The sequence below is a fragment of the Brachionichthys hirsutus genome, chromosome 13, assembly GCF_040956055.1.
Source record: "Brachionichthys hirsutus isolate HB-005 chromosome 13, CSIRO-AGI_Bhir_v1, whole genome shotgun sequence".
NCBI lineage: Eukaryota > Metazoa > Chordata > Actinopteri > Lophiiformes > Brachionichthyidae > Brachionichthys > Brachionichthys hirsutus.
In genome coordinates this window covers 8397055-8423013 of record NC_090909.1, presented here as the reverse complement: position 1 = coordinate 8423013, position 25959 = coordinate 8397055, and the positions used below count along the sequence as shown (strand labels likewise).

At 44.3% G+C, this 25959-nt stretch overlaps 3 protein-coding genes across 3 annotated transcripts; 2 read left to right on the top strand and 1 right to left on the bottom strand.

Annotated features, from left to right (window-relative positions):
• The first annotated feature begins 1884 nt into the window (after positions 1 to 1884).
• On the top strand, positions 1885 to 10933 carry tfap2e (transcription factor AP-2 epsilon). The gene is made up of 7 exons (XM_068747117.1): positions 1885 to 1911; positions 3117 to 3560; positions 5343 to 5397; positions 7607 to 7838; positions 9812 to 9930; positions 10278 to 10416; positions 10672 to 10933. Exons 1-7 carry the CDS (start codon positions 1885 to 1887, stop codon positions 10931 to 10933), a joined length of 1278 nt encoding a protein of 425 aa, XP_068603218.1.
• A 3369-nt stretch (positions 10934 to 14302) lies between these two features.
• psmb2 (proteasome 20S subunit beta 2) lies at positions 14303 to 23746 on the bottom strand. Its single transcript, XM_068747171.1, has 6 exons — positions 23541 to 23746; positions 23000 to 23122; positions 22794 to 22864; positions 15241 to 15403; positions 15028 to 15077; positions 14303 to 14517 (listed from the first exon to the last, which is right to left on the bottom strand). Exons 1-6 carry the CDS (start codon positions 23629 to 23631, stop codon positions 14416 to 14418), a joined length of 600 nt encoding a protein of 199 aa, XP_068603272.1. The 5' UTR covers positions 23632 to 23746; the 3' UTR covers positions 14303 to 14415.
• A 154-nt stretch (positions 23747 to 23900) lies between these two features.
• Positions 23901 to 24951, top strand: cdca5 (cell division cycle associated 5). Its single transcript, XM_068747659.1, has one exon. It carries the CDS (start codon positions 23901 to 23903, stop codon positions 24711 to 24713), a length of 813 nt encoding a protein of 270 aa, XP_068603760.1. The 3' UTR covers positions 24714 to 24951.
• Positions 24952 to 25959: the final 1008 nt, after the last annotated feature.

Here is a 25959-nt window from a genome sequence, read left to right as displayed (position 1 = left end):
ATAAAGAATTATTTTGTGAGAAAATCCAACCCATCTCTTTCTTCACATGTTAATTCTCATGTGATATTTTTCCTTCATCCATTGAAAGGATTTTTAGTCGAACAGCGAGTTGAACCAAGATGCGTCAACCCGATGCAGATTTTGTTCTTAAGTTAAGAAGGTGTGTCGATCTGGATCGGGAATTTAGATTTCTTCAGAAGAAACAAATGTCTCATCATGCTTTAATTCAGAAGTCTCCATGAAGATGTGAGCCTATCAGTCCAGTGCTGATAATTAACGTGTAAAGAATATTTACATGCTGTTCTATGGGAACAACTTACAAATCTAATAAATGATAGATTTTGATTTGATAAAACCTGATTTACATTTTCTGCCTCAACATTGACGAGACTACTATGGCCTGAGTCCCTTGATGCTCCTGTCAAGAGTCCACTTCTTTCTCTCACCACTAGGTGGCGGACTGAGACTGTTTGGTCGAACGGCCTCGCGTCGTTCGCGCAGTCCCGTCTCGGGTTTAATCTAAATCTAAATGTGAAGTAAACCTTCCATCATTCTGCTCCCCGGCTCTAAATGAAAAACGAATTTAAAAAACTGCTTGTTTTATACAACGAACTGCAGACCTCAACAGTAAAAGGGCCTTAGGTAATTTATTATGTTGCGTTTTTGAGTGTAGAATATTTGAGGATGAATAAATATACAAACAGCACTATGGAAATGTGTTTTATTTCACGTGATACATTGCTTGGTGCTCTCTCTCGCTCTCTCTCTCTCTCTCTCTCTCTCTCTCTCTCTCTCTCTCTCTCCAATTGATTCCTGATCCAAATTGACGCACAAACCGCGTGAAAAGTTTTTCGCCGCACCATCCTGCCGCCTCCCACCCCTCCACCCCCCCCTCCCCATCAACCCTCCACACAAACTCCAGCATCGTCTCCCAAACTATCTCACTCCTCTCCTCTCCCTTCTGCACGTCTCCTCTCCGTCCCGCCGTGTCACATTAACCCTTTAATCTCCCGCTTGGCACCTCCTTCGCCGCCTCGATGCTCTGGAAATCCCGAACCAAGACCGGTGGTCTGCAGGTAAAAGGAAAGGTGTTTGTTTTTTCCCGGGACGTGCTTCCTCCTTTGGCTTGAAGCTTGTTTGTTTTGTTGTTGTTGTTGTTGTTGTTGTTTTTGTTTATACTGGCCCTCAGGGGCCTCTTTTTTTTTTTTTTTTTAAGAAAAGTTGAATGGAGAAAATTCACTTGTCGATTATTACGCGTGGGAATGACGCACTGGCGGTGACACTATTTGTGGAAATGATCTTCATTTATCAAACGGATAACGGATTTGTTGACGGGAAGAACTTGGAAATCCGTGCGTAAAAGCGAGGAAACTTGTGCGTAAAAACAAATTTAAAGGATGCGATTGTCTGATTCATGTTAAGATGCTTCCCCAAGTAGCTGAACCTACTAAAAAGAATATCTTCGTGCTTAAAATACAAAATATGATTCAGTTTTTAACGGAGCAACAGTAAAAGTAAATGTAAAACGTTTGGCTAAATTAACAGCCTGTAATCGAATGAATATATCTCTTTAAGAGAAGTGGACCCTGTCGACCCCTCCCCTCACTCCACTGGGTGCGCGCAAAACCTATAAGTAGTGCGCTCGTGGACAGACTGGAGGACTGTATGTTGTGAACGCGTGTGCGTAACCGGCAGCAGCGTTTCATCTGTGCGTAAAGAGCTCCGTCAAAGCGAGAGAGATAAGGGAAAAGTTCATAACACCTTTGAATTTAATGGACACCTGGATTACATCTCTGCGCATTTGGTGACGTCTCGGTCATTTGGAAGCCCGCGCGCGCGCGCGTCTCGTTGAGTTTCATTTTGGAGGTATTCAAAGTGGTCCAGATGTTAATCCACACCTATTCGGCTATGGTGAGTTTAATGGAGAGTCGTGGCTTCACTTTGTACCGGTGATATCTTTTTATTACATCCGATAAATAACAACTATTGTACCGAGTTGTAGGATGGCAAATGAAGGAATGTACAAAATGACATATTCACTCAGAAACAAAACATTAACTTTGAGTAAATCAAGGCGCAGAGGGGAAAAAAAAACGATTTGCTGAATTGATCCAGGTGTTGCGTTCTTTTTGATAGCAAATATCAACTTACAGAGTGTAATGATCCTCTGTGATTTTGTTTCTCCGTCACTTTTAAAAGCATTCCTGGTAAATAAATTCGTCTTGTTATTTCTTTGCTGTTCCATATCTGAGTTCCCCCACTTCCCACTGAGCCCTCCTGACACCGTTTATTGTTGCAGCGCCTTGCATCTGTCCACGGAGATGCTCTTTGTCTTGCACAGTGTCAAACGGTGACACGTCGAGACACATGAGGGTGGTCCGGGCTGTCGCGTTTTATTGCTGCAAATATTCAAATATGTTGTTTTAAACTGAAGAGCTGAAACGACGCAGCAGATATATTTGCGTTATGAACCTCCTCCCATGGCACGTAATGGACGCTGTTCCGGCATTGATCTGTGTGACCCAGCTTTGTGGGGAAATCCAATTTGATCAGGATGTGGCTGAAAACAAATGTAGGCTAAAGTGGACTACATTTACCACCTACCCCGTAGACTGTCTGCTGGATTTATTGAATGTCAGTTTAAATTTGTAAAGTCACATTTTTATCACATTTTCTGCGCCTTATTTTTTTAGGACAATGTTCAGTTGTGTTGACGCGTGCCAGCTTTTGGAGCAGAAGTGCCCTCTCCCAGAGCGACGTGTTGTTGCGCATTACCTGTCCTTTGCGCAGCTTCTTGGTGACCTTTCTGACACTGTTCAGAGGCGATGCCGAGGGCGGATCTGCCAGTGCGCATCACTTCAACCGCCGTTGCTATTTCCAACCATCGAGTACAAATAGAAACACATTCTTTCATGTGTTCACATTTATTTATTTTTAGGTTTTAATATAATGAGTGTGTGAATTTATCCGACATGCCCTGTTTATGAAAATAACATTTCCGTGAGTTTAAAACTTTAGAAATATTTATAGCATGAAGGCTTTTTTTTAATGCATTTATTTGATTTGATATTTTTTGGGACGCAGCTTGGTGAAGGAAACTTTTCCGTTTTCCGCAGGACCGCGCGGACGGACTAAGCGGCTCCGCGCCGAGTGGGCGCCTCTCCCAGCTGTCCTCCCTGAACCAGGCCGCGTACTCCTCCGCGCCCCCGCTCTGCCACACTCCAGCCTCTGACTTCCAGCCACCGTACTTCCCTCCGCCGTATCCCCAGTCCTCCCTGCCGTACTCCCAGAGTCAGGATTCAGCATATTCCCACCTGTCAGACCCTTACCCCTCCATCAACTCCATCCATCAACATCAGCAAGCGGCATGGCACTCGCAGAGGTCGCGCACCGAGGAGGGGGGTCTCCTGTCACAGTCGCACCGGGCTCTGAGCCTCGACCCCCGACGGGACTATCCAGCTGTCCCTCGGCTGCTGCACGGTCTCGGAGAAGGTGCTGCCGCTCTCGGGGACGGTCCTCTGGGGATGCACCTGGGACATCACTGCCTGGAGGATCTGCAGGTGACTTTCTATATTTGAGATTTCGTTTGGTTGCCACCGAGCAGTGTGAAGAGAGTGCGTAAAAGTTCAGTGGTGTTACCTCAATGCGAACAAATATTATGTCTTTATTTAAAATTAAAAAGGCTTCTGGGCCTCTTTGACATCAACTCAAATATAATAAAAGAAAATAAAGCGAAATATGCCTTATAATTAAAAAATAAACAAATATGTGGACAGCCTTCAGATAATTTTGTTATCGTTGTTTTTTCAAGCGACGCATTTTATAATGACATTTCCCAATAGATTAAATATATTAAATAGGTATTCAAGTGAGCTATTTTAATTAGGAACAAAATTGTTAACCCTTTTCCTTTATTTTGACATTTAGAATGTGCAGCAATCTTATTTTTTTCTTTTGGTTATTTTTAAATAATGAAGCTTCTTTTGCCCATGTGTTTCAATTTACCTCAAAATTTGACTCGTTTTTTTTATGTGCTCCTCAAACCGGTGGGAGAGCTGAGAGCTGCATGTGCGTCGATTAATCCAGAAGAAAATGAGCTTCTGAGTTCGTTTATGAATGTAAAAAAATATATATATATACATTAGTTGACGATCCTCACTTTGCGTAAATCCCAGGTGGCCTGTTGAATGAGTCCTAACATGGTGTGTGTTTGCTTTTGTTTGTTTGTTTGTATTATTATTATTTTATTTATTGCTTTTCTGTTATACTTAATTCTGAACTTTGAAGTTTTGAACGTGATTCGTTTTGAATATCGAGAGATCCCTCGTGAAGGAAAAAGAAGCAACAATTTCAGGCTTGTACTTTTCAAAACGCCTTTTTCCGTCACGACATTCACGCAATGTTCAGAGACAAAGTGTTTGCACCGCAGCCTCCTTTTTTTTTGCGGGGAGGGGGGATAGTTTCTATAGTTTATTGAGCAGTCAGCTTCCCTGCAGCTGCAGGTGCAGCTGCAGACGCTGTTTGTTGCCTCCTCGCAGAGAAACGCACCGAGACCAATTGATCTGCACGGCCATTAATAGAAAAGAAACATTTGCGAGGAGCGCCGGGCGAAGAGTCAGCCCCGGCGTGTAACTGTTTAACGCTCCCACTTGACAAGGAGCTTTATTTGATTAATAGATTATATCCTTTGCGTTTGAATCCTCTTATAAATTCTTCACAAAGGAGAAGCAAGTCCATTTTGGCCTCAGTGATCAAATAAATTGTAAGTCTCAATGGGGGTGGTGATGGATGTTTTTAATTCTATACCTTAATTAGTTGTTTTTATTTTTTTATTCATTTTTGAAAATTTGCCATGCATATTTAAAATTATTACGTCTTTATGCAGTTTACAAAATATACGTGATCTGCTTTTTGGTTATTCGAAACTGTCTGAAATATTTGTCGAATTTTAAGTGGAAAAATTCAATTTAATTGGACTTTTCTTGCGCATAAAAAAAAAACAGTGTCGTAGTTCCTTCTCCACACGAATCTTCTAAAAATCTCCACCCGATTCTAAGAACAACAAACATTGAATGGTTAAAAACATTTTCTTGTCAGAGCTGAGAATGATGTCTGTCACATCCTCAGCCGATTCTCATCCGCTCACTATAAAGAGAAAGAAACTCTGACTCGATCAAATAAGACGAACAGATTGTATGATTTACCTGCTATGAGGGAAAAACAGTGGACCTTCCATCTTTCTTTGGCCAGAGACAAGCTGTGTGTGTGTGTGTGTGTGTGTGTGTGTGTTGGTTCTGAGGCCGCTGGATAAATGATAGTAACTGTCTGTCTGTCTGACACAGGGAATGGAGGAAGGATCAGCCTTGGGCATCCTCGACCACTCTGTCATTAAAAAAGGTAAGAGGTCGGAGGGTTGTGTGTGTGTGTGTGTGTGAGTGTGTGTGCGTGCGCACACCTATATAATTGTGCTATACATGCTGAAGGGGGTTTTGTGTTTAGGGGCTCTCCACCTCTCTCTCTCTCTCTCTCTCTCTCTCTCTCTCTCTCTCACACACACACACACACACACACACTCTATAAATAATTCTGTTTTGCTATTTCATTTGAAGTCAAGAAGTCCTATAATACTCAGCTGCAGACTTTCACCCCAAAGGCACACATTCTTAATGAACTGTTCATGGTCATATGAGAGAGAGAGAGATAGAGGGAGTGGGGGGCGAGGGGGGGGGAGCAGGAGAGAGAGATGGATTAAAAGGAAGAGAAGTGGGGCGATGAAGAAATTGGAGGAGAACACGATAAAAAAGGAGTTGTGGGAAAATTCGCTGTCTGGTGGTTGTAATGCTACAGACGGAGGTGTGGGAGACACAGGGGCACACTTAGAACATTCAAGTCAGATTAGTCGCTGGCGGAGTTCGTGAAATCCAGACAGCCTGGTGGAACTGGCCTACATGGTTGGGGGGGGGGGCGAAAGATGAAGAAGTCTTGCTCTGAGATGAGCTAAACACGATCAGGAATCAAATTCATTCCTGCTGATGGAATTAGAGAATGTTCTTTCAGCTCTTCATAGTTCATATACCCACACGACAATGAGCCAATAACCATCCAATTATTTACTCAATAATACGAAAGATGTCCTTCCAATGTATAAAGACAACTTTAATATATTTATCTAATATTTTTTATAAATAACTGTCCTATTTCCTTCCCATATTGATTGATAAGTATCCACTAAAATGTCCTGAATCCAAATCTAAAGTTGTAACAAGAACAAGGGTGTAATTCTGCTGAAGTAGGAGGCCGATATGATAAACTCCTGGCTTGATCCAACCGCGCCACTGTCACTGCACGAGGTGGCCGTGATTCCGTTTGTTTGCCAAAAGCGAAGAATCGATCAATTACCACCGAGAGGGAGGCTCTCTGCAGATAGCAGAGCGAAACCTGGAGCCCCTCATGAATACGAAAATCCAACAGGGAGCAAAGACAGAGGCAGAGTGTGGAAAAAAATGGCATGATAGGGGGTAAGATAAAGAGTGGGAGGCAAGAGAAAGAGACGAGAGAGAGAGCGAAAGATAAGAAGATGAGGAGAGGGGGGGGGGGGGGCAATGACAAAGGAGGCAGCTTTAGAGGCGTCTGCTGCTCTGCGGCCTCGCCGGCTGGAATCTGCAGGCCGGTGGCAAATGAGGGGATTTCAGGAGATGTTTTCAGCGTGGGGAATCCGTGCTGCACAGCAGGGCGTGGTCGGAAGGGCCCCCCACCACCCACAGCCTGACAGGAGACCCACGTCCCTTTGCTGTATGCACAGACTCAGAGAACAAAGTTTCTTCTCCGTGCGTTTTCTCCGTTAGCCCTCATGGATGATAGAGGCGGTGTCACTTGATCCTCGCCAGATGTGCTTCTGTAGCACGCCAGACGGATGATTAAAAGCTTTGCATCCTTGAGACAAAAAATGCGCTCCTTGAGAATGTAGCAGTGGAATAATAGATTCTTTTCCAGAGGATTTCTGGCCACACACGCAATTACAGATTTACTGGGTTTACGATTTAAGATTAAGCCCCCAGAGCTAATTTTTAAACACTGATTAAGAGATGACATATCAAAGTGTTAGTCAGTGTTGGTTTTCATTACGAGAGAAGATCCGAGCTTCCCAGCAGTGCAACAGGTGATGCAGAGCGACTTCTCTGGCTCCAGAAGAAGATCGCTTTCCGAGAGGCTTGAAAGTTTACTGTAGTGCAGAGAAGTGAGTGTGAACTGAGTCCTCGTGGTGCGACATAAAGAGGTGATACGAGGAGGCCTGTTAAAATGTAGCCGCCTGCAGTTTAAACAACAGCATCAACAAGCAGCACTCCAGAAATAGAGCTGTCAACACAGAGGCTAATTTACACTGAATAGATTAATCACCGGTGGAGGGGATCACACTGTTACTGCTCAGAACATATGTTTAGGTTCTTGATCTTTATTCATCTCTGGGATTTTTTTTTTTTTTTTTTTTACCCCTTTGCATCCAGTTTTTGTTGCTGATGAACTTTCAATTCCACAATTCTGTCTGAAATGGCTTAAAAATGAAGATTTAACACTTCCCTCATTCCCCCCCCCCCCCCCCCCCCAGTTCCAATCCCATCCAAGCTGAATGGGTCGTCCCTTTCAATCTTGTCCATGGGTAAGGAGGGTCTCGGGATGGGAGCCGTGTCCAACCCTGCTGAGGTTTTCTGTTCAGTCCCGGGCCGCCTCTCGTTGCTCAGCTCCACCTCCAAATACAAGGTGACGGTCGGGGAGGTGCAGCGACGCCTGTCCCCACCCGAGTGCCTCAACGCCTCCCTGCTGGGTGGAGTCCTCCGCAGGTGAGAGGAAGACTTCTAGAGTTAATATCACCTGAAAACAGTGTTTGGTTGCATTCTTTACTTCCGTAAGTCCATTTATAAGGTTGAGTAAAGATGAAGGCGTAAATAGTTTTCAAGTGCGTTGGTTTGTCTGTCTGTTAGCAAAATAACTCTAAAGGTTCTGGATGGATCTTGATGACATTTTCAGGAAATGTTGGAAATCTGACTCGGAACAGATTATTCCATTTTTGGAGATTCTGGATCACTTTGACATTTTTGGTAACAGTCAATAGAGCTTCAAAATTTGTTCCTCAGTAGTTTGATTGATTATTGACCGATGTTTATGAAATTTGACACAATCATGTAGGGTGGGGGCCTCGATCTTACCACTCAATTTCATTCGGATCGCATCCAGAATGAGGTCAGGAAAAATATAAATTTAAAATACTCTGATTCACTTTTACTTTTCATGGTTGGTTTATAAAGATACCAAAAACATTTTATAGCCTTTTTGCTGATGATCCAGATCATCATGTGGACGGTGTAAATCTAGAATGAGCTGCTTGGTGGAGGTCTGCGCTCTCTGAGTGCTTTTCTAGTTATTATAGTTCTTTCATTACTGCGTTTTCTTTGTGGCACAAATATGGTGAGAGATTTTCAGACAAATAACAAGAATTGGGTTTTATTAAAATGTGCATCAACTCTGAGCGTCGGTCACATGAAGGACACTGAAGGACACTGCAGGAGGGTGATATATTTTAACAGAGGCTACTTGTAGTCGGCTTGATATTAGTTCATGCCGAGGGCTTCGAACCACATGACAGGAGCTGCTAGTGTAAAGAATCTTTGCTATCACGTCAGTACCTTTTTTCCTGAAGCCTTCCATTCAGATCTCTTGGACTTAAACTATATGGGGCCCCGGCTGACTGACCACAATGGGTCATGAGACTAAATCACAAGAGAAGCGACGCGGTTAAAAGAAGCTCAGCCCTGGAGCACAGGAACAATTTCATGATTTGGATACAGGCTGAATTTAAAAAGGGCATCATTAAAAGATCTGAAGGCTAAAAATACAGCAGAGAGATATTGACTGACTGATTACATGTGCTTCACTTGATTTTTTTTTTTCTGTTTTACTTTAAGCTTTATTTTATGAAACTTTTGACAGGGAGGAACCAGCTAATATCTGACCAAAGGGTCACATCTTTCTTTAACAATATCAGAACGATTTGAATTTCAAAGTGGATATGGATAAAGGAGCAGAATCTGGAATGTTTTTTTTACTTCGTTCAACATTGCAACATCTATTTTATATATATATATAGTTTTGTTAATTGCACCTAAAAATAATTTCTGGATTACCATGAAATCGAACAGGAGGGTGGAACATGTGGCCAGGTCATGTTCCTAAATGAGATAATTTCACCTGGTATTTCATACACACACCAAAAAAGAAATCATTCAAGTCTGGAGTGGATCTGGAGAACCGGGCATTCAAATTTATACGAATGTGACTCCAGATTTTAGTGATACTGTGAGGGTCAGACTATGATAGGTCTGTTGATTTGAGGTGCATGGATGGATGTTTGCAGTCTACTCTCGAGTTTGTTCCTAATTTTGTGCATCTATTTAACTGAGATTTTGAATGTTTTATTTTTATGTAATGCTGTAATGCTCAGTTTGTTTGTTTGTTTGTTTAAATCTCAAGGACCTCACTACTTCTTACAGTAAATACTTACAAATATTTATGTGTAAAAATATATTAAAAAAAGATCCTCACATTTAATAAATATTTCAATAAAGAAAAGTCTGAGATTAGAGGACATAAAGTAAAGCTAAAGGATGGAAGGCAGAAAACACTGGAGTATAGGAGACGCTAGCAGTGCTGACGGGGAACATACTGTGGGGAGATTTCAGCCTGGCATTCACACACACACACACACACACAAGGACCAGCTCTAAAAACTGTTCTCTGTCTCTTCATCCGGCCTCAGGGCGAAGTCAAAGAATGGTGGCCGCTGTCTGAGAGAGCGTCTGGAGAAGATTGGCCTCAACCTGCCCGCCGGGCGACGCAAGGCAGCCAACGTCACTCTCCTAACATCTCTGGTGGAGGGTAGGGAGGACACGCATTCACACTCACAGTGACCTGCATATACATGCTGACAGATAAGAGTCACGTGCGTGGAGAAATTCCCTCGCAGACGCGAACAAACAGGGTGGCAGCATGCGTGCACGTCCACGCACATCCTGTGCAGACGAAGCCTCATAAACGCAAAGGGCAGAGAACTGTTTGAACAGTGCAAGAGAAGCAGCTGCAGAGGTCATCTTGTGACCTCATCTGGCCTGGGCAGATGATAGTTAAAACCATTATTCTAAAAAAAAAAAACCTGCTTTGACTTGTTTTCTCTGCTTTAACAGACACACTGTCTCTCCTCCTGATCCCCCCCCCCCCCCCCCCAGGTGAGGCTGTCCATCTGGCGCGGGACTTTGGTTATGTGTGTGAGACAGAGTTTCCAGCCAGAGCTACAGCTGAGTATCTGTGCAGGCAGAGCGAGCCGGACCAGCTCCCGACGCGACGCAGCATGCTGCTCGCCACAAAGTGAGTGTCAGGTCGCCCCTTTAAAGGAGCATTCCGCTCATTTTACACGTGAAAGTCTATTTTCCGGTCATCAGTCAACCGCCCAGACTGTGATGACTAAACATGTCTTCTGTGCCTCTAAGGAGTTTTGTCAATTCTGAGAACATTAATTACTCCTTATGGGAAATGTAGGAAAATGCACAACAACAACAACACTTTCAAGCTATAATGTTGTCTTTGTGTGTCCTGATAAAGTAATATCTCTTCTCCTCTCAGGGAGATCTGTAAAGAGTTTGTGGACCTCATGTCCCAGGACCGCTCCCCGCTGGGTGGCAGTCGGCCCACCCCCTGCCTGGAGCCCGGAGTGCAGGGAAGCCTGACCCACTTCAGCCTCCTCACCCACGGCTTCGGTACGCCCGCAATCTGCGCCGCGCTCTCGGCATTCCAGAGCTACCTGGTGGAAGCGATCAAAATGTTGGACAAAGGAGAAGGAGGCGGGAAGAGTCACCATGACAAGGAGATGAAGCACCGCAAATAGAGGCAGGACAGACGGTTGTATGGACGGACGATGGTCAGACGAGAGGCAGGAAGGAAACGCGGGGTCTAAGGACTGGCCGGTGCCACTTCTGCAGCTTCACCTTCGCCCTCAGGACAAAAGCTGAGATCTTACCTCCCAGAAAGCCCCGTGGCCCCTCCTGACACCCAGGAGGCCGGATTCATGGTGATATCTGTACTGTAATGTGTGTCTACAATTAACCACCTCACTCAAAATGACTCACGGACCTCTCCTCTCAGTAGCTGCTTTGTGTCATAATGGCATCTGCAGAGCATCTTGTCAGGATGAGTTCCTACACACGACTGTGTGCTGTTATTTTCCACCATTCCTTCTTTATTTAAATTCTGGTAAACACCTTTATCCGTTCATCTTACACACACACACACACACACACACACGTACACATTTTTGGACTGAACTCATCTGGGAAGTGTTGTAAGCCATGTCTGAGACGACAAACTGCTCTTAATTCCATTGGACCTTTTGGAGACTTTTATCTCCACTCTGATTGGCTCACATAGAGAGTTCTTTTTAAATGGTGGTCATGGGAAATGTTCGCTCTGTTCTCTAGCGGTGGCGTAAGGAAGCATCAAAAGCAGCTAAAACTATTTGTTGTTAATGTAAAAAAAAAACCCCACACAAATCATTTTGTACTTTCTGTGTAATGTTTATTATTAATGTTATTACTGTTGTTATTATTATTGTATTACTGCTGAAATGTAATATATTATTAAACCGTTAAGAAGCGTAAAGGAAGGGGTATGTTTTTATGTTTTGATCTGGGGTATCAGAACAATAAAAAAAATAAAGGCACCTTCAGGTACCTTTAAAAGCAACTGCTCAGACTATTTACTTTGAAAGGCAAAGGTGACAGGGGTTTTCATTGTGCTCTTATTGTGAAAGTTTCCTTCTTTATTGATCCCTGTGGGCAACATCTTGGTGACTTCAACAGGAAGGTCACAGCCAGGGCTGCAACATACTCCTTATTTATTTAAGAGTTTAGCCTATTACATGTCAGCAAATAAAATAAAGGTCCTGCTGGTTGGTTAGGTTACTTTAGTAAGTTTAAATACAATAAATTTATTCACACCATCCTTAAATTATTTGATCGACTTTACCAAATTTACCTGAACAAATAAACACTTGACTTATTTTCCACATGAAACAAGTCATTCCACTTAACGCCCTGAAATGATTTAAGACTTCATTCTGTTTGAGTTGAACCTGAAGATGAACGATTAGTGTACATTTCATCCATTCTAAATCAGCAGACAAAGTCGGCTGACGTTGCAGCTTCAGCAGGGAAGCGTAGGAGATGGAATTAGAGGACTCTTATCATGCTTAGCACACTTTCTCCTGCATGCGCCGAAGGGACTCTTTAAAATAACAAGAAAAAAAATCAGGGCCCCTTCATGCATGCCGGGCTCCAGCAGAGGCCTAAGGAGACAGCTGCAGCCCTGAATGGCATACCTGGGAGAATGGGGCAGTGTTCGGTCCCCCCCCCCCCCCCTCTACCCATCTGTTCTGCATCTCTCTGCATCCACCTCTTCTGCACAGTTCTTCACTTTACCTAACCATGAGGAGACACTCACAACAATTACGATTTCCCAGGGACCCCAAACTGCTCACACGCGCGCTCCAACATCACTCATCTCTACCTGATGTATGTCCTTTTCTCTCCTCCCAGCTCATTACCCTCCTGTGTCAATTCTCCTCCTCATCCCTTCATCCCACTCTCTTGTAACCCCCCCCCCCCCCTCTATCTGACACTCAGCGGGGCCGCTCTCAATCTCTCTGTGCCTCCAGGCAAACATATGCTGCTCTTCCCGTCAGATTCCGGTGTGTTTGAGAGAGGAGGGATTGTTTAATGTTTATTAATCACCTGTCTGCGGTGGAGATGATGATACAGCCACACACACACTCCTCTTCCTCTCTCTCTCTCTCTCTCTCTGGTGCATATAAACATGTGCTGCCTCCCTCAAACACACTCTCAGCCCTAATGTTACCGACTTGTCCTGGATTTACAGCTTCATGCCGGTGTGTTCATTTAAGACTCCCTTTACACAGAAGACCTTTATGAATTCCAACATTTCCAACATCTGCTTTTACATTATAACTTTTTTATGTCATCCTGCAAGAGCATTCTTGATTTTACCACAGTAATTTAATAATAAAATAAAGTGCTGCTGCACAGTCACAAGTTGCAAATTTGATTGAAAATGCTGTAATAAAAAGGCTGCATCTTCAATATCGATTTGGAATTTCCTCTCCATAAGAATGCACCAGATGAACTTCCAAACTGATGGAGTTTTTACTTGGTTCCTGACCAAACAACCACGGTGACATCTTGGTTTTCCTTGACCAGTTTTAAAGGCACATTTTAAAGTAGCTATTAGCATATGAGCAGTTCTTTCTTTTGAAGTGCATCAATTTAATAAAATCTGTTGACTTTTCTAGCGACAGGAACAGTTGGAATAAATAAAAATACGTGGCAATATTAAGCTGTAATTTGCATGTTTCCAGCTTTCGACATTTATTCATTCGTAATCATGGACCTAAACCTTCAGTAACTGCTGATTGTGCAAATCAATTTTACATCTAATCCAAATCCACTCTTAAGATAATCGAGTTGGGATTATTTACAATACAGTAATGCAAATGTATCTTCAGTTTTTGGTCTTGCTTTCAAGGGAGTGGGCATCTGATCAGATCACTTCAGTTTCATCTTTAAACTTTCTCAAGTTTGGAGCTGCAGTGAGCAAAGAAGAAGGGTCAAGCTAATTTAAATTCAGAGTTTGAGCGCCGGTGAAATAACATAAGCATCTCCGGGATCATATCTGGATTTGTTCTTAAAAATTAGGGGTTGATGAAACCCTTTGGTAACGTTTTCTGTCGTATTTTGCGGCTGACAGGAGCTACCATCAACATCAAGGGTCGACTTTTTACCAATAATAATTGGAAAACCTTTGACCTCAACGTATGGTAGCTAACGTGTCCCATGGCAAAATCGAGCTGCACCGCTTGAAAAAACGTGACATAAAATACATTTTTATAGCATTCATTCAAGCGTAAATACCCCAAAATAAACATTAAATTTAAACTTTTTATGCTGCCAATATATTTACGTACCTCCATTCAGGTAAATGCACTAAATTTGGAGGACGCTACATCCTGTATGTGCATGCCTGCTTTATTACACGTGTATAAGCATGAACAAGTGTACATTACCCACACTCAGTGAGTACAAGTGCAAAAGTACACAGCCAGAAGGCTGTTCTCTTTCTATGTGCAGATGAGTAGACTAGCGAGCAACGAGAAAGCGCTACAGGGACAAAGAGCTTGTATCTCAACTGTGTGTCACTTTTTATTGGAACAGAAAGAGCAAGGAGGTCAACAGTACAAAAAAAAAAAAGAGAGAGAGAGAGAAATGAGGGCGTCAGAGCTGGGAGTTATGCAGTGAACGGTCACTTGGCGCCGGAGGTGATCTTCTCCAGGTCATGGATGCCCTCCTTGTCAATCAGACGGACACTGAAGGAGGGAAGGTTGAGGATGAAGCGCTTGTTCAGCTGGAGGAGAGACACAAGACGGAGAAGGAAATATTCAAACACACGGATGTAAACACGAGTAAACTTCTCCTTTCTCAGATCTATCCATCCAGCTGTTTAAATCACACAAACCTCCAGCTGCGTAGCCTTTTAAATGCAGTGAAAGCATCTGCAATGCTTAATTAAGATTCCCAGTGTGACCCCGAGCCCGTTAAACGCAGATTCAGCGTATTCATTGATGAAACAAAGCCGTTCTCCTGTTCTTGAGCCCACATGAGCACATTAGTTTAGTTTCTGCCGAAGACAATGAGGCCTGCAGGCGGTCCCGGTCCGGTCACCTCAGAACCGGACAGAGGTCTCAGTCAGTGCGGACTCAACAACATAGAGCTTCCTCATTGCGTACGTTACCTGCCATAAGAGCAAACGTCCGTGAGCTACGTTAGAGGGGAGCGTCTTCCAAACGGGATACGGATCACATTGGGAATATTGGAATAAAGAAGCTCTGAGAGCTCGGCGATGGCACAAACTCACCTCTGCAACACACTTCTTCAGCAGATCCACCGCCTCATCTCGAGTCAGGTCTGGAGCAAACAACGGCAGAAATTTAAAATGTCGAATTTGAAGATGTCACCTCTGCAGTACATCCTCTACAAACTCGGATCATCCTCTCTTTCTCAAGTCAGTCTCATGTGAACAATGAGGGGGGGGGGGGGGGGGCTGCAGGAGGCATTTCCAGGCACAGACCTGGTTTATAGTGCTGGTCAAGAATCGAGAGCGTGAGGAAGGCGCCGTAGCCGTGGGCAGCGAACGGCGCCTTGGCCAGGGAAGACAGGTGGTCCATGTAGTAGAGAGCCGGGCCGTCCGTGTCATCGTAGCCCGCCAGCAACAGGTTCACGTGATACGGAGTCTGGAGAAACAAAATGAAGGATGTAAAAAAGCACTTCAGCACATGAACCCAAAATAAAGCAGCAAACGTTTGATCCATTTGCCTTTTTTTGTGTCTTCATCTTTAGAGCGTGATCATTTAATAAACAGCAATAATGTTACAGTGAACTGCCTTTGAGGAATGACTCGGTACGCTTTAGTGCACTCAAACCTAATCTGAGATCGGTCCACTGGTAAAATGGATGAAGTGGCGAATGTTATGACATCCAGATCAAAAAAGAACAGAGAGTGAGGATTATTGTTAGTATTTAGTGTGTATTTTACTGCCAGGGAGCAGATCAAACACTTCTTTTACCCGATTAGAGATGTTAACACTGCAATCAGTACAGTTCTGTAAAGACATATTAGACCCCCCCCCTTTCTGTGTTTACCTCCTACTGAACGGTGTCAGATCAGAGAAACAAATGCAACTCTTCAATCAACAATGTTCTTAAAGGAAAAGAATTAACGAGCAAGTCACCAGACGAGCTGCAAACCTGCATTATAATAATAATAAGAACTATCCTGGACCGACTCGAGCACTGAGTGGAACAAAAGAACGTTTTAGAGAGGTCTAGTCCAGGTCTGGACCCGAGCCCCCGGTGGGATGCTGAGTGAGGACCGCAGCTCTGCAAAGAAGAGTGGGCCTGAATCCCACCACAGTGACGGCGCTGCACCGTGGGGTAAAAGAGCTGCACCGTGGGGTAAAAAAGCTGCACCGTGGGGTATAAGAGCTGCACCGCGGGGTATAAGAGCTGCACCGTGGGGTAAAAGCCGCACCGTGGGGTAAGAGCCGCACCGTGGGGTAAGAGCCGCACCGTGGGGTAAAAGCTGCACCGTGGGGTAAGAGCTGCACCGTGGGGTAAAAAAGCTGCACCGTGGGGTAAAAGCTGCACCGTGGGGTAAGAGCTGCACCGTGGGGTAAAAAAGCTGCACCGTGGGGTAAGAGCTGCACCGTGGGGTAAAAAAGCTGCACCGTGGGGTAAAAGCTGCACCGTGGGGTAAGAGCTGCACCGTGGGGTAAAAGCTGCACCGTGGGGTAAGAGCTGCACCGTGGGGTAAAAGCTGCACCGTGGGGTAAGAGCTGCACCGTGGGGTAAAAAAGCTGCACCGTGGGGTAAGAGCTGCACCGTGGGGTAAAAGCTGCACCGTGGGGTAAGAGCTGCACCGTGGGGTAAGAGCTGCACCGTGGGGTAAAAGCTGCACCGTGGGGTAAGAGCTGCACCGTGGGGTAAGAGCTGCACCGGAGTCAGCGATGGTCGGATCTCACTTAACCGCCCCTCAAAACATCCACACAGAACAACCAGCACAGACAGAGTAAAAGGAAGGAGAGAGATGGAGGGAGGGAGACTAAAAGTGAAAGGAGGTCATGATACAGGAGTGTGTGTGTGTGTGTGTGTGTGTGTGTGTTTTCTTTTGGGGGGGGGGATCAGTGTCAATGACAGTGTGACATCTGCTGGAAGTCAGCGCCCCGTTCGCTCCCTCCATTGTGCCCACCCTCCTTCCTGCTCCATCCCTTTTTTAACCCCCCCCCCCCCCACGTCTTCACCCTCTGCCCTGGAGTCGTGCCAGGGCTCATTAAAAACTTCTAAAGTCACCCCCCCCCCCCCCTCTTTTTAAATTACATATTTTATGCTCCCAGCCTCTTCTCTTCCTCCAAAACACTCGTCTTCTCCCGTTGTCGCTGCCTGCCACTGTTCCCCATTTTTAAAAATCCCTTTAAAGCAAAAACAAAAAATTCTGTGGATTTCAAAACAACTTTTTGGCCTAAATTCTTGATGGGGGGGGGGGGGGGTGCAGCAGTGCCGTGCTTTTGATTAAAATGTAACAAGAACATGAGAATATTGCGCTCTCTGCCTTGCAGTGACTGAAATGTGGTTTGTACGAAGGCGTGATCGACACAACTGCCCTCTCCATTCGCTCATTTCTGGGGCTGGTGTGAGCTCTGTGTTTACCACCAGGGGAAGGGCAATCGCTCCCCGTGGAGTCAGCTTCAGTGTGTGTGTGTTAAGGACACACACACACACACACACACATGAGAAAGAGAAACAGCGTGCACAATGGGTGTGATTCTAGGGATGTGCGTGTGTTTGTGTGTGCCTTAACTCCTCCGTGAGCGTGCAAATGTCCCAGCGGGCGTCCCCCCCCCCCCCCCCCCCCCCCACCAGACACCTGTGTCACTGGTTACAATGCAACAGTAATATGGACTCCTTCCCATGTCACCTCAGAGGGAAGCCATGCAGCTTGTTAACGCTGCCACCTGAACTCACACCCCCAGTTCACATGCAAACAATGCTCCCGTTTGAGCCCCCCCGCCGCGACTCTCGCTCCCGCCGACACCCTCCACCTGAACTGCCGCCGCCGCCAGATGCAAACCCCGCGCCATCCTCCGCTGCAGACGGAGTGGGTCGTGATGTCACCCATGTGCTACTGTGATCATGAAATCAGCCTACCTAGTGTGGTTTCCCTCCACGTTCAATATTTACGCTAAGCTAAGCTAGCCAGTCTCACGCAGTAGCTACATGCAGTATTTAGCTAACGAACCTCATCAAGAAAGTGAAGCATAGTTCCCAGAATGTCACAATTGTCCTTTGAGACGTGCGCAGCGAGGATTGAAAGCAAAAACAGCTTTATTTGGGACTCAAATTGAGGTCAGGCCTCTAAAAATCATCATAAACTCCCCAAACTCCCCTCTTGCACGTTCCAGCACTCCTTCCTTCCTTCCTTTCCACCGCCCCCCCCCCTTTTATTTTTTGCACCCCGCCCCGGGGCATGTTCTCTTTATTGGCATTTCTCTTCAAGCTGCTGTATTAATTGTTCATCTGCGTAGGAGCGGGGGATCTGTGTGCAATATGGCACCAGTAATTATTTGTGCCCATCGTGTGCCTGCGCACAAAAAGAATATCGTACAAACCCATATGGGGCCAGCTGTAGATCGCCACAGCATCGAAGCTAACTGTTGCTGCGGCGCAATCACAAGACGAAACCGCTGAAACTTTACAGACCGACAATGTAGATTTCTTCTAAATATTTCAGACCAAAAACTGCCCGTATGAAAACACTGACGGCTGTAACGCTTTAAGGCATCTGCATAATCTACAGCATTAAAAATCAGTTAAATAATCCCACACGACCTTCTGCCTCCTGAATTTGGCTGCTTCAGCTCGACCTCCCGCCTCAGCCTCCCACACCTAAAGTCCTGCCACACTTTTCTGACTGCAGCACTTCTTTATTTATTTTTTTAACCTGTCAATTCAATATGAATTTAATGCATTTTGTGTATTTAACATGCATTACTTTTTCCTTCTTCTTCTTCTCTCAAATATTACATTAATCGGAGAACGAAGGCAAACCGGGGAAGACCAGATGAGGAGTTTTTAATGCCCCAAAACTTTGCCGATGATTTGCTTTGCGGTGATTTGCACGTGTCATTACTGATACGCACGCAGCAGAGTCGAGGCCTCCGGTGATTGTGCTTGCCACTAGATTTTCCTCTCTCTTTGTCTCCTCTCTAAAGCGCGAGTGAATGCGTGAGTGAATGCGTGAGTGAATGCAGCACTCCAGAGGTTAGTGGAGTTGTTTTTGTGGACGGCGGGCTGCCGAGCACACAGCCGTATGTGGGTTCTGCTTTCTCTGCACCCACATGCTCGGCTGACTTCAGCTAACTACACCTCCCAGAGGCCTGCAGCCACTGGGGGGGGGGGGGGGGGTACGACGTCCCTGAGACTAAAGGGCTCGTCTGTCATTTATCCTGCAGGAATAGGGCCCCCAGAATGAAACAATATACCACTGATTAATTAATTCCTCAGCCAGAGGTTTCACATCCAGGGGTCCGGCGGGTCAGTGGGGGAGGGGGTTTACAAGATATAAAGATGGTAGAAATAAAATAAAAAATAAAAAAGGGCAGCTCATTATCTTTCCTTGCTGTCTGGGTTTATGTATAATCAGGAATGACTCAATATGAATTTAAATGAATCCCAATAAACTGCACACGCAGCCATTACCCAGACAATAACTGAGTAAGCATTGTTGTACAATTCCAGGAAAGATTTTATATTGTGTACTCTTACAGGTAGACTGTACCATTTTCTTTTTTGACATTTCCTGGAGTGTCAATTCATTATAGCATGTTAGATCACTTGAATCGGTGAAACACATTTTCAAATTGAACCAAGCAAACAAAGCTCTACAACTATTCTTGAACTCAAACTTGACACAAAAATGACCAAAATAATGCAACAGAGATATCGAGTTTGTTGCATTTTCCTCTTTTCAAATACAATTAAGTGAAACATAGAGTTTAAATTAGACTAAATTTGCACTTCGAGGGGTTTATCTAAATGGGCATCTCTTTTAAATCTGTGGAGACCAAATGATGTAGCTCCATTGATGATTACAACAATTAGCGTAGCTTAAAAAGTCATCCGAGTCATTTCCCGAAGTGATTTTAGTAACTCACGCATTTCTAAAAAGGAGTCTTCATCCTGAAAAGAGACAAGGCTCATATTTCTTCTGCAAATTCTGCAACAGGTCTGGTTTAAAAAGAAGAAGATATTTATGATATTTCTTCTTCATATCAAACCATTCAATACTTGAGCTGACAAATTCTCTCTGTTTCACATTTAAACCAGCAACACAACATATTTTACATACTCGAGATGGTTCTGGGGAAAATAAAAACACCATGAAAAAAAAAAATAACCCTGTTTATACAAGATAATTTGCAAATGTCCGTGTACTCTGGAGGTTGATGAATGTGAACATAGCTTGAGGAAGGTGTGGGACGCGGAGGAGAAACTGCTACTGCTTCAGTTTCTGAACACTCCTGAGAATGCGGCATCAGTAAATCCTGCACTCGTAAAAACCAAATTGATCACCGTGAGGCACAGAAATAACGATACGCTCGCAGCTCCTGGCAAGACATGAATAAAAATGTTCCACAACACGCACAACCTTGACGGAATACGATGATCCGGATCCTATAGGTGTCTCTGTGTGCTTGCATATTGTGGGTCTGTTGACTCCTACTCGTTCTCACACTCCGGTCTGTGTTGTCTACTGGGCCTGGTTGTTTCCCCCTGGGACCCCAACTCCTCCTCCTCCTCCTCCTCCTCCTCCTGTTCTAGCCCTATCCCCCGTTTAATGTGTCCCACATTCCCTTCTCTGCCACACTAATTGTTTTTAGCAATTATTTTTACCCTCCTGCTATTGTGACAGGCAGCGGCTGCACTACTCTTAACAAATTAGTGTAAGAGTCACAATGCACACAAACGAGAAGCAGGACTGACTCCCGTACATTGTGCTACATCTGAGAACATAAGGGCTGTCGTGTAGCATTAAAAAACGGTGTAAAATGTGGGGGTGAAATAATTAGAGATTAATTTATTAATCAGTAAACACAAAAGTGACTATATGATTGAAAGTAATTTTTATTTTAAAGCCATTTTAAGGCACTAAAGCTCAAACAGTTTCGTGTTTTTTTTCCCAAATGTGGCATATTTGCTCCTTACCCGACGGCATCAATTTAACAATTAAAATTTAAAAGATGGTCAGATTCCTAGACGTGTTTATCATCTCTTGAAGAGATTACATTTACACCATTTGTGTGGGTTTTTTGACGCATTTTTCTTTATATACAACATTGCAAGGAAAGACAGAAAAAAAATATTTGTGGTTTTGATTATTTCCAGGCACTTTGAGTGTATAAAGTGCCTGGAAATAATCCGGATGTTCTAGATCACATTCTCTTTTAGTAAATTCTTTATTTTGCTTCTAGAGGAGGGGGGCAGACTGTTCAGGCCTGGCAGAAAAGTTATTCAACAATGATTCCTTAGCACTTTGGTTTCAATATTGAAGGAAAAAAAACCCACTGACAACGAAAACAAGCCTTTAGTGTACGCCCCCGATGTTATCTGTGTGACTCCTCTGTGCTACATAAAGCGTGGATGATATTACGGTTCTCACCGACTCTCAGATCGATGCACGGCCTGAACGACATACAATTGTACTTTGCAAAGTTGTTAGACAAAACATTCCTGTTCTCAAAGCGGCTGTAAACCACGAGGAAACCGCAACGTCTTCCGTTTGTGGGGAGGCCAAATTAATGCTAGAAATGAATAGCAATAGAACGAATATATAATCATATATATATGTGAAGCCAGAGGGAACTGTGCAAGGGCGTGCGTGTGTGTGTGTGTGTTCTGGAGGCTCAGGTGTTTTCAGGTCTCAAAGGGAGGATCTTCCCTCATCATGCACAACAAGTTGACAAATGTAGCTACAGCTGAACAGAAGACAAATACTACATCAGTTCAATGTGCAATGAGGACAAGCGTCATCGACAACAGAGAAAGGACTCGATGGGTTTCAAGACTTCTAATTTCCCGTTTTAGACAAACTAATCATTTCAAGCAGAAATCCGAACACTCGTTGCCGTGGAGGAGGAACCCCAACACGCTCCCTTCCGGTCGGACTGAGTTTTAATTTAATTTATGGGAATTCATTTGTGATTCTATCATTAATTCCCCGAAGCAAAAATAAGATTGGAAATGCTTAGAAGAATGTAATTAAGTTGAAATAAAAATTAAAATATTTATAGGTATGCTAGCTCATTACAGGACGATGAATATGGGCAATACAGAGAATGACCAGCGGTACAAGGGATTAATTAGCGCTTTCTTTTTCCAGTGAATCCGGCACCGGGCAGTGGCAGCCAGCTGAACGATCGAGTTCCTCTCACCCATTGGGGAACGTACAAAGCCAAATATCGGCCGTGAGCAGCATTAGATCAGTGAGCGTTTACATTGTCTATTAATATACCATCCTTAGCGTAAGGCATCTTTCAATTTAATGAACATGAAATTAAAATTGTCAACTCGTCGTTTGAGCTTGAATAATTTGACTTAATTACTGTTCCAACGAAGTCCGTTTTCTCTGCAGTTACCGGAGACACATCAGGATGTCTCCTCATTAAAAAACACAACTTCCAACTCCTGTTGTTTAGCAAACTACTTATCAGGATTACTTCTACTACTACTACTACTGTAGTATCGGCTTGTCCCGTGAGGGGTCGTCACAGCAAATCAACATTCTCCACTTCACCCTGTCCTTTGCATCGTCCTCCCCAACACCAGCCACTCTCATGTCCTCCCTCACTACGTCCATGTATCTTCTCCTGGGTCGACCTCTAGCCCTGTTCAGCTCCATCCTCAGCATCCTTCTACCGATATCGTCCCTGTCTCTCCTCTGGACATGTCCAAACCAACAAAGTCTGGTCTCTCTGACCTTGTCTCCTAATGTCTAACCTTCACTGTCCATCTTATTGTCTCATTTCTTACAGGGACAAGGGGAAGTATTTCTGGCAGCGTTATAGTTACCCTGCTCCGAAGGTATTCTGCAAGGTTCTTTCTTGTGAAGTTTGCTGCTGCTGCTGGACTGAGTTCATAGCCTAATGAAATTAAGAGATGAAAAGGCATAGAAAACAATTTGCATTTCAGTGCGACTATGTCAGTCACTAGCTATTTTAGCATTATGCTAGATTCTCCCGAGGGCTTTCATAAAATATCATTTCAGAGGTACTTACCATTCCTCATTTTGTAGAGCTGCACGTTTTTCTGAATGTACTCTGCAAACTGTGCAGTGTCTCCTGCTTCCCCAACGCATAGAAGCAAAATCTTCTCACTGAGTTTAAACATCTTGTCGTAGTCTAGGGGAGAGATTAAAATCACAATTATTTTTTACAACAGGTGAATTAATGAGCTGCAGTGAGAAACGTCACATCAAAGATCACTTTCACCACCAGAAAGCGTTTGGTCATCTAACCTTGCGGGATTGATTGCAAAAAGGACAGAATGGTAATAATTACTATCTACAACTAAAAACTAAAACTACAGCAAGGAAGATTAAAGCGCTAAGCTTCTTCTCAATAAGTTAGCTATGTGCTTAGCATTGCTAACATAATATAATAATATACACATTGACAATTAGTATGACGTTAAAACTCTCGAAGCAGCGGTTGTAATGACACAAAACGAGATTAAAATTGAACAATTATTATTGCAATGGTGCTGAAAGTTAAATCATCCGACTCAGCGGCTAGCAGCTAAGCTAACGCGTTGTCATACCATGTTTCATCTGAATAATGCTGCTGGCTGCAACATTATCCGCCGCGACCATGACGAAATCGGCTCCCTGTATCCCAATCAAGTATTCCATTCTGTGATGTGGCTATGAGGCAAAAATATTATAGAAAACTACAGAAAACCAGCCGTCTCCTTCCCTCTCCCGAACGGATTACACAGCAAAAGTTTGGAGACAGGTGGCGCGGACTGTTGTCGTCACCGCCGGAAACGTTCTGTCGTCATTTCCTACGCGACGCGGGCGGGCGAATTCGAGCGGTCTCCTGTTGTTTCGATCCTTACTGTGCGGATTTTAACCCCGAAACAAAAAATAATCAATTATTATCGCACCAGGAAAAGGTCGACATGAACGAAGGGACTCCTGGAAACACGACGCCCGACTCTAATGGCGTCGTTGGCGCGCAGCGACGGCGGTCCCCGCGGTTGAGTTGTCCACCTCAGGCTAACGCTAGCGAGCAACCTGTCAACAAAATGGCGCAGACGTCTTTGGCTGTGAAACGGCGCATCACTGTGAGGAAAATAGCTCCCAGGAAAACCGCCGCACCGTCCGAGCACAACAAGGAGAACACGCCGAGTCGGACGCGTTCAGGATGCAGCCAGCAGAAGAAGACGAACGGGTCCACCCCGGGTCCGGTCGCGGATCCAGCGCCCTCATCCTCGGCCAAGAAGAAGAAGAAGGCGGCGGCTGCTGTTATCCTATCCCCGATCCTCCCGTCCTCACCGCCGCCCTCTTCTCATCCCCACCAACCACCCGTTGATCCACGGGACGTGGTGTGGACGCAGAAAGTGCGCCGGTCCTACGGGAGACTAAGCGACAAGGCCCCGAACAGCCCCGATTCGCGCCAGAACCTGTTCGGCTTCGAGAAGCTGAAGACCCCCGAGGTGGGCCAGAGAGTCGGGCGCTCCAGGACGCAGATGGACGCGTCTGGGTCCACGTCCGGCCTGAGCTCGTTCACTTCTTTGCTCGAGATGGATGACTGTGTTTCACTTTTCCCCGAGCCGGACACGAATATCCCCGGCGTGACCGTGGAGAAGGAGAAGAAGAGGAGGAGGAGGAGGAAGGTCCAGCAGATGAACGACACGGAGCTGAACGCAATGGCTGCCAAGATGAACGCGGAGTTTGAGGAGGCAGAGGTGTTTGAGTTGGTTGTGGAGTGAAGACTCTCTTAAATCACATGTTTGTTTGTTTTCATCACAGATGCTGATAAGCTCCGGTTTCCATCCTTAAAACCAGTTTGTGTTTTGTTTGTTCTGGTTCTTTTAAAGGCTGGTTCCTCTGTTCTGAATGCGTTCGCTTGTTTGTTGGATACTCTTAATGTGCTTCTTATAGAGTTTAGTGTGATGGTGTAACATTTGACATCAAATTGAGCAGTAGTCAGACAGCAAATACCTTTATTTGGTCAATGTTCACACATTTACAATTTTTTTGTTGTGACATTTTGTATTTTTGTGATAAATTTTAGTTTTTTCAACATGTTTTGACTTTTAATTGATTACTAAATCACAAACTGATTTGAGTGTGTGGGCAGGCAAGGAAAGGACAGATTCATGGTGATTTAAATCCATGATGTGTGTAGTAAATGTCTGCTTCGTTTCTCTTTGATGTCTATCCTGTTTGAATCATAAAAGAAATGCTGCAGCACTTCAGAGGTCTGTAACAGCCTTTTAATAAAGTTTTACATCTGCAGAATGATGTCTCATTTTATCAATGGAATAATTTTTTGCTTTCTTGGAATCATAAATGAACGTTACTTAAATCACAAGGATTTTAACATGAACCTTTATTCCACAAATGTTGGGATTTTTATCAATGTTTATAGTTCTGGTCAGGTTTATTTAAAAGGAACATGAACTGCATTTGATTTCACGCAACATTGGTGAAAAGCGCAAAGCTAAAGCAGCTAATCCAACATGCTGGCTAACGACACATTCCTGAACACAGCGTTGTTCTCCTGTGGCCGAGGGGTGATCTGTCTGGATTTAATCAGGATGGTGGACAGGTAAATCATTTTCCTCTGGAGTGTCTTAAAGGTGTAACCGGATGCGTTGCATAATTTGCACTAACAAGGGATCATATCAACCTACAGGCCCCGCCCCCAGCTGCAGATAAACTCCGTCTGTACGCGCGATGATTTAAATTTGTCAGGGATTTAAACTGATTTTAACAATGATACACACATTCAGACAAATCCTGAATTAACAAATGGAGATGTTGCAGAGTGTCCAGTCCAACCTTGCACAGCAACACGCATGCATGTGTATTAAGGAGAGCCATGATGAAAATGAGAACTTCCTTCAGAGTCTAATGAGGTGCTTCGCAGAGGATGCTGACATGAGTATATCCACACCTGGGTATGTCAACCATAAAAATAAAATAAAAAACAAGTTATGAAGTTGCTTATTT

Bases quoted from the DNA above. Each gene is read 5' to 3' on its own strand.
- cdca5 (XM_068747659.1), top strand. From the start codon at position 23,901: ATGAACGAAGGGACTCCTGGAAACACGACGCCCGACTCTAATGGCGTC.
- psmb2 (XM_068747171.1), bottom strand. From the start codon at position 23,631: ATGGAATACTTGATTGGGATACAGGGAGCCGATTTCGTCATGGTCGCG. The intron at 23,123-23,540 runs GTATGACAACGC...TCTCTCCCCTAG, and splicing joins CATTATTCAGATGAAACATG to ACTACGACAAGATGTTTAAA. The intron at 15,078-15,240 runs GTCTGTGCCTGG...TGTTTGCTCCAG, and splicing joins TGACCAGCACTATAAACCAG to ACCTGACTCGAGATGAGGCG.
- tfap2e (XM_068747117.1), top strand. From the start codon at position 1,885: ATGTTAATCCACACCTATTCGGCTATG. The intron at 1,912-3,116 runs GTGAGTTTAATG...CGTTTTCCGCAG, and splicing joins TCCACACCTATTCGGCTATG to GACCGCGCGGACGGACTAAG. The intron at 10,417-10,671 runs GTGAGTGTCAGG...TTCTCCTCTCAG, and splicing joins AGCATGCTGCTCGCCACAAA to GGAGATCTGTAAAGAGTTTG.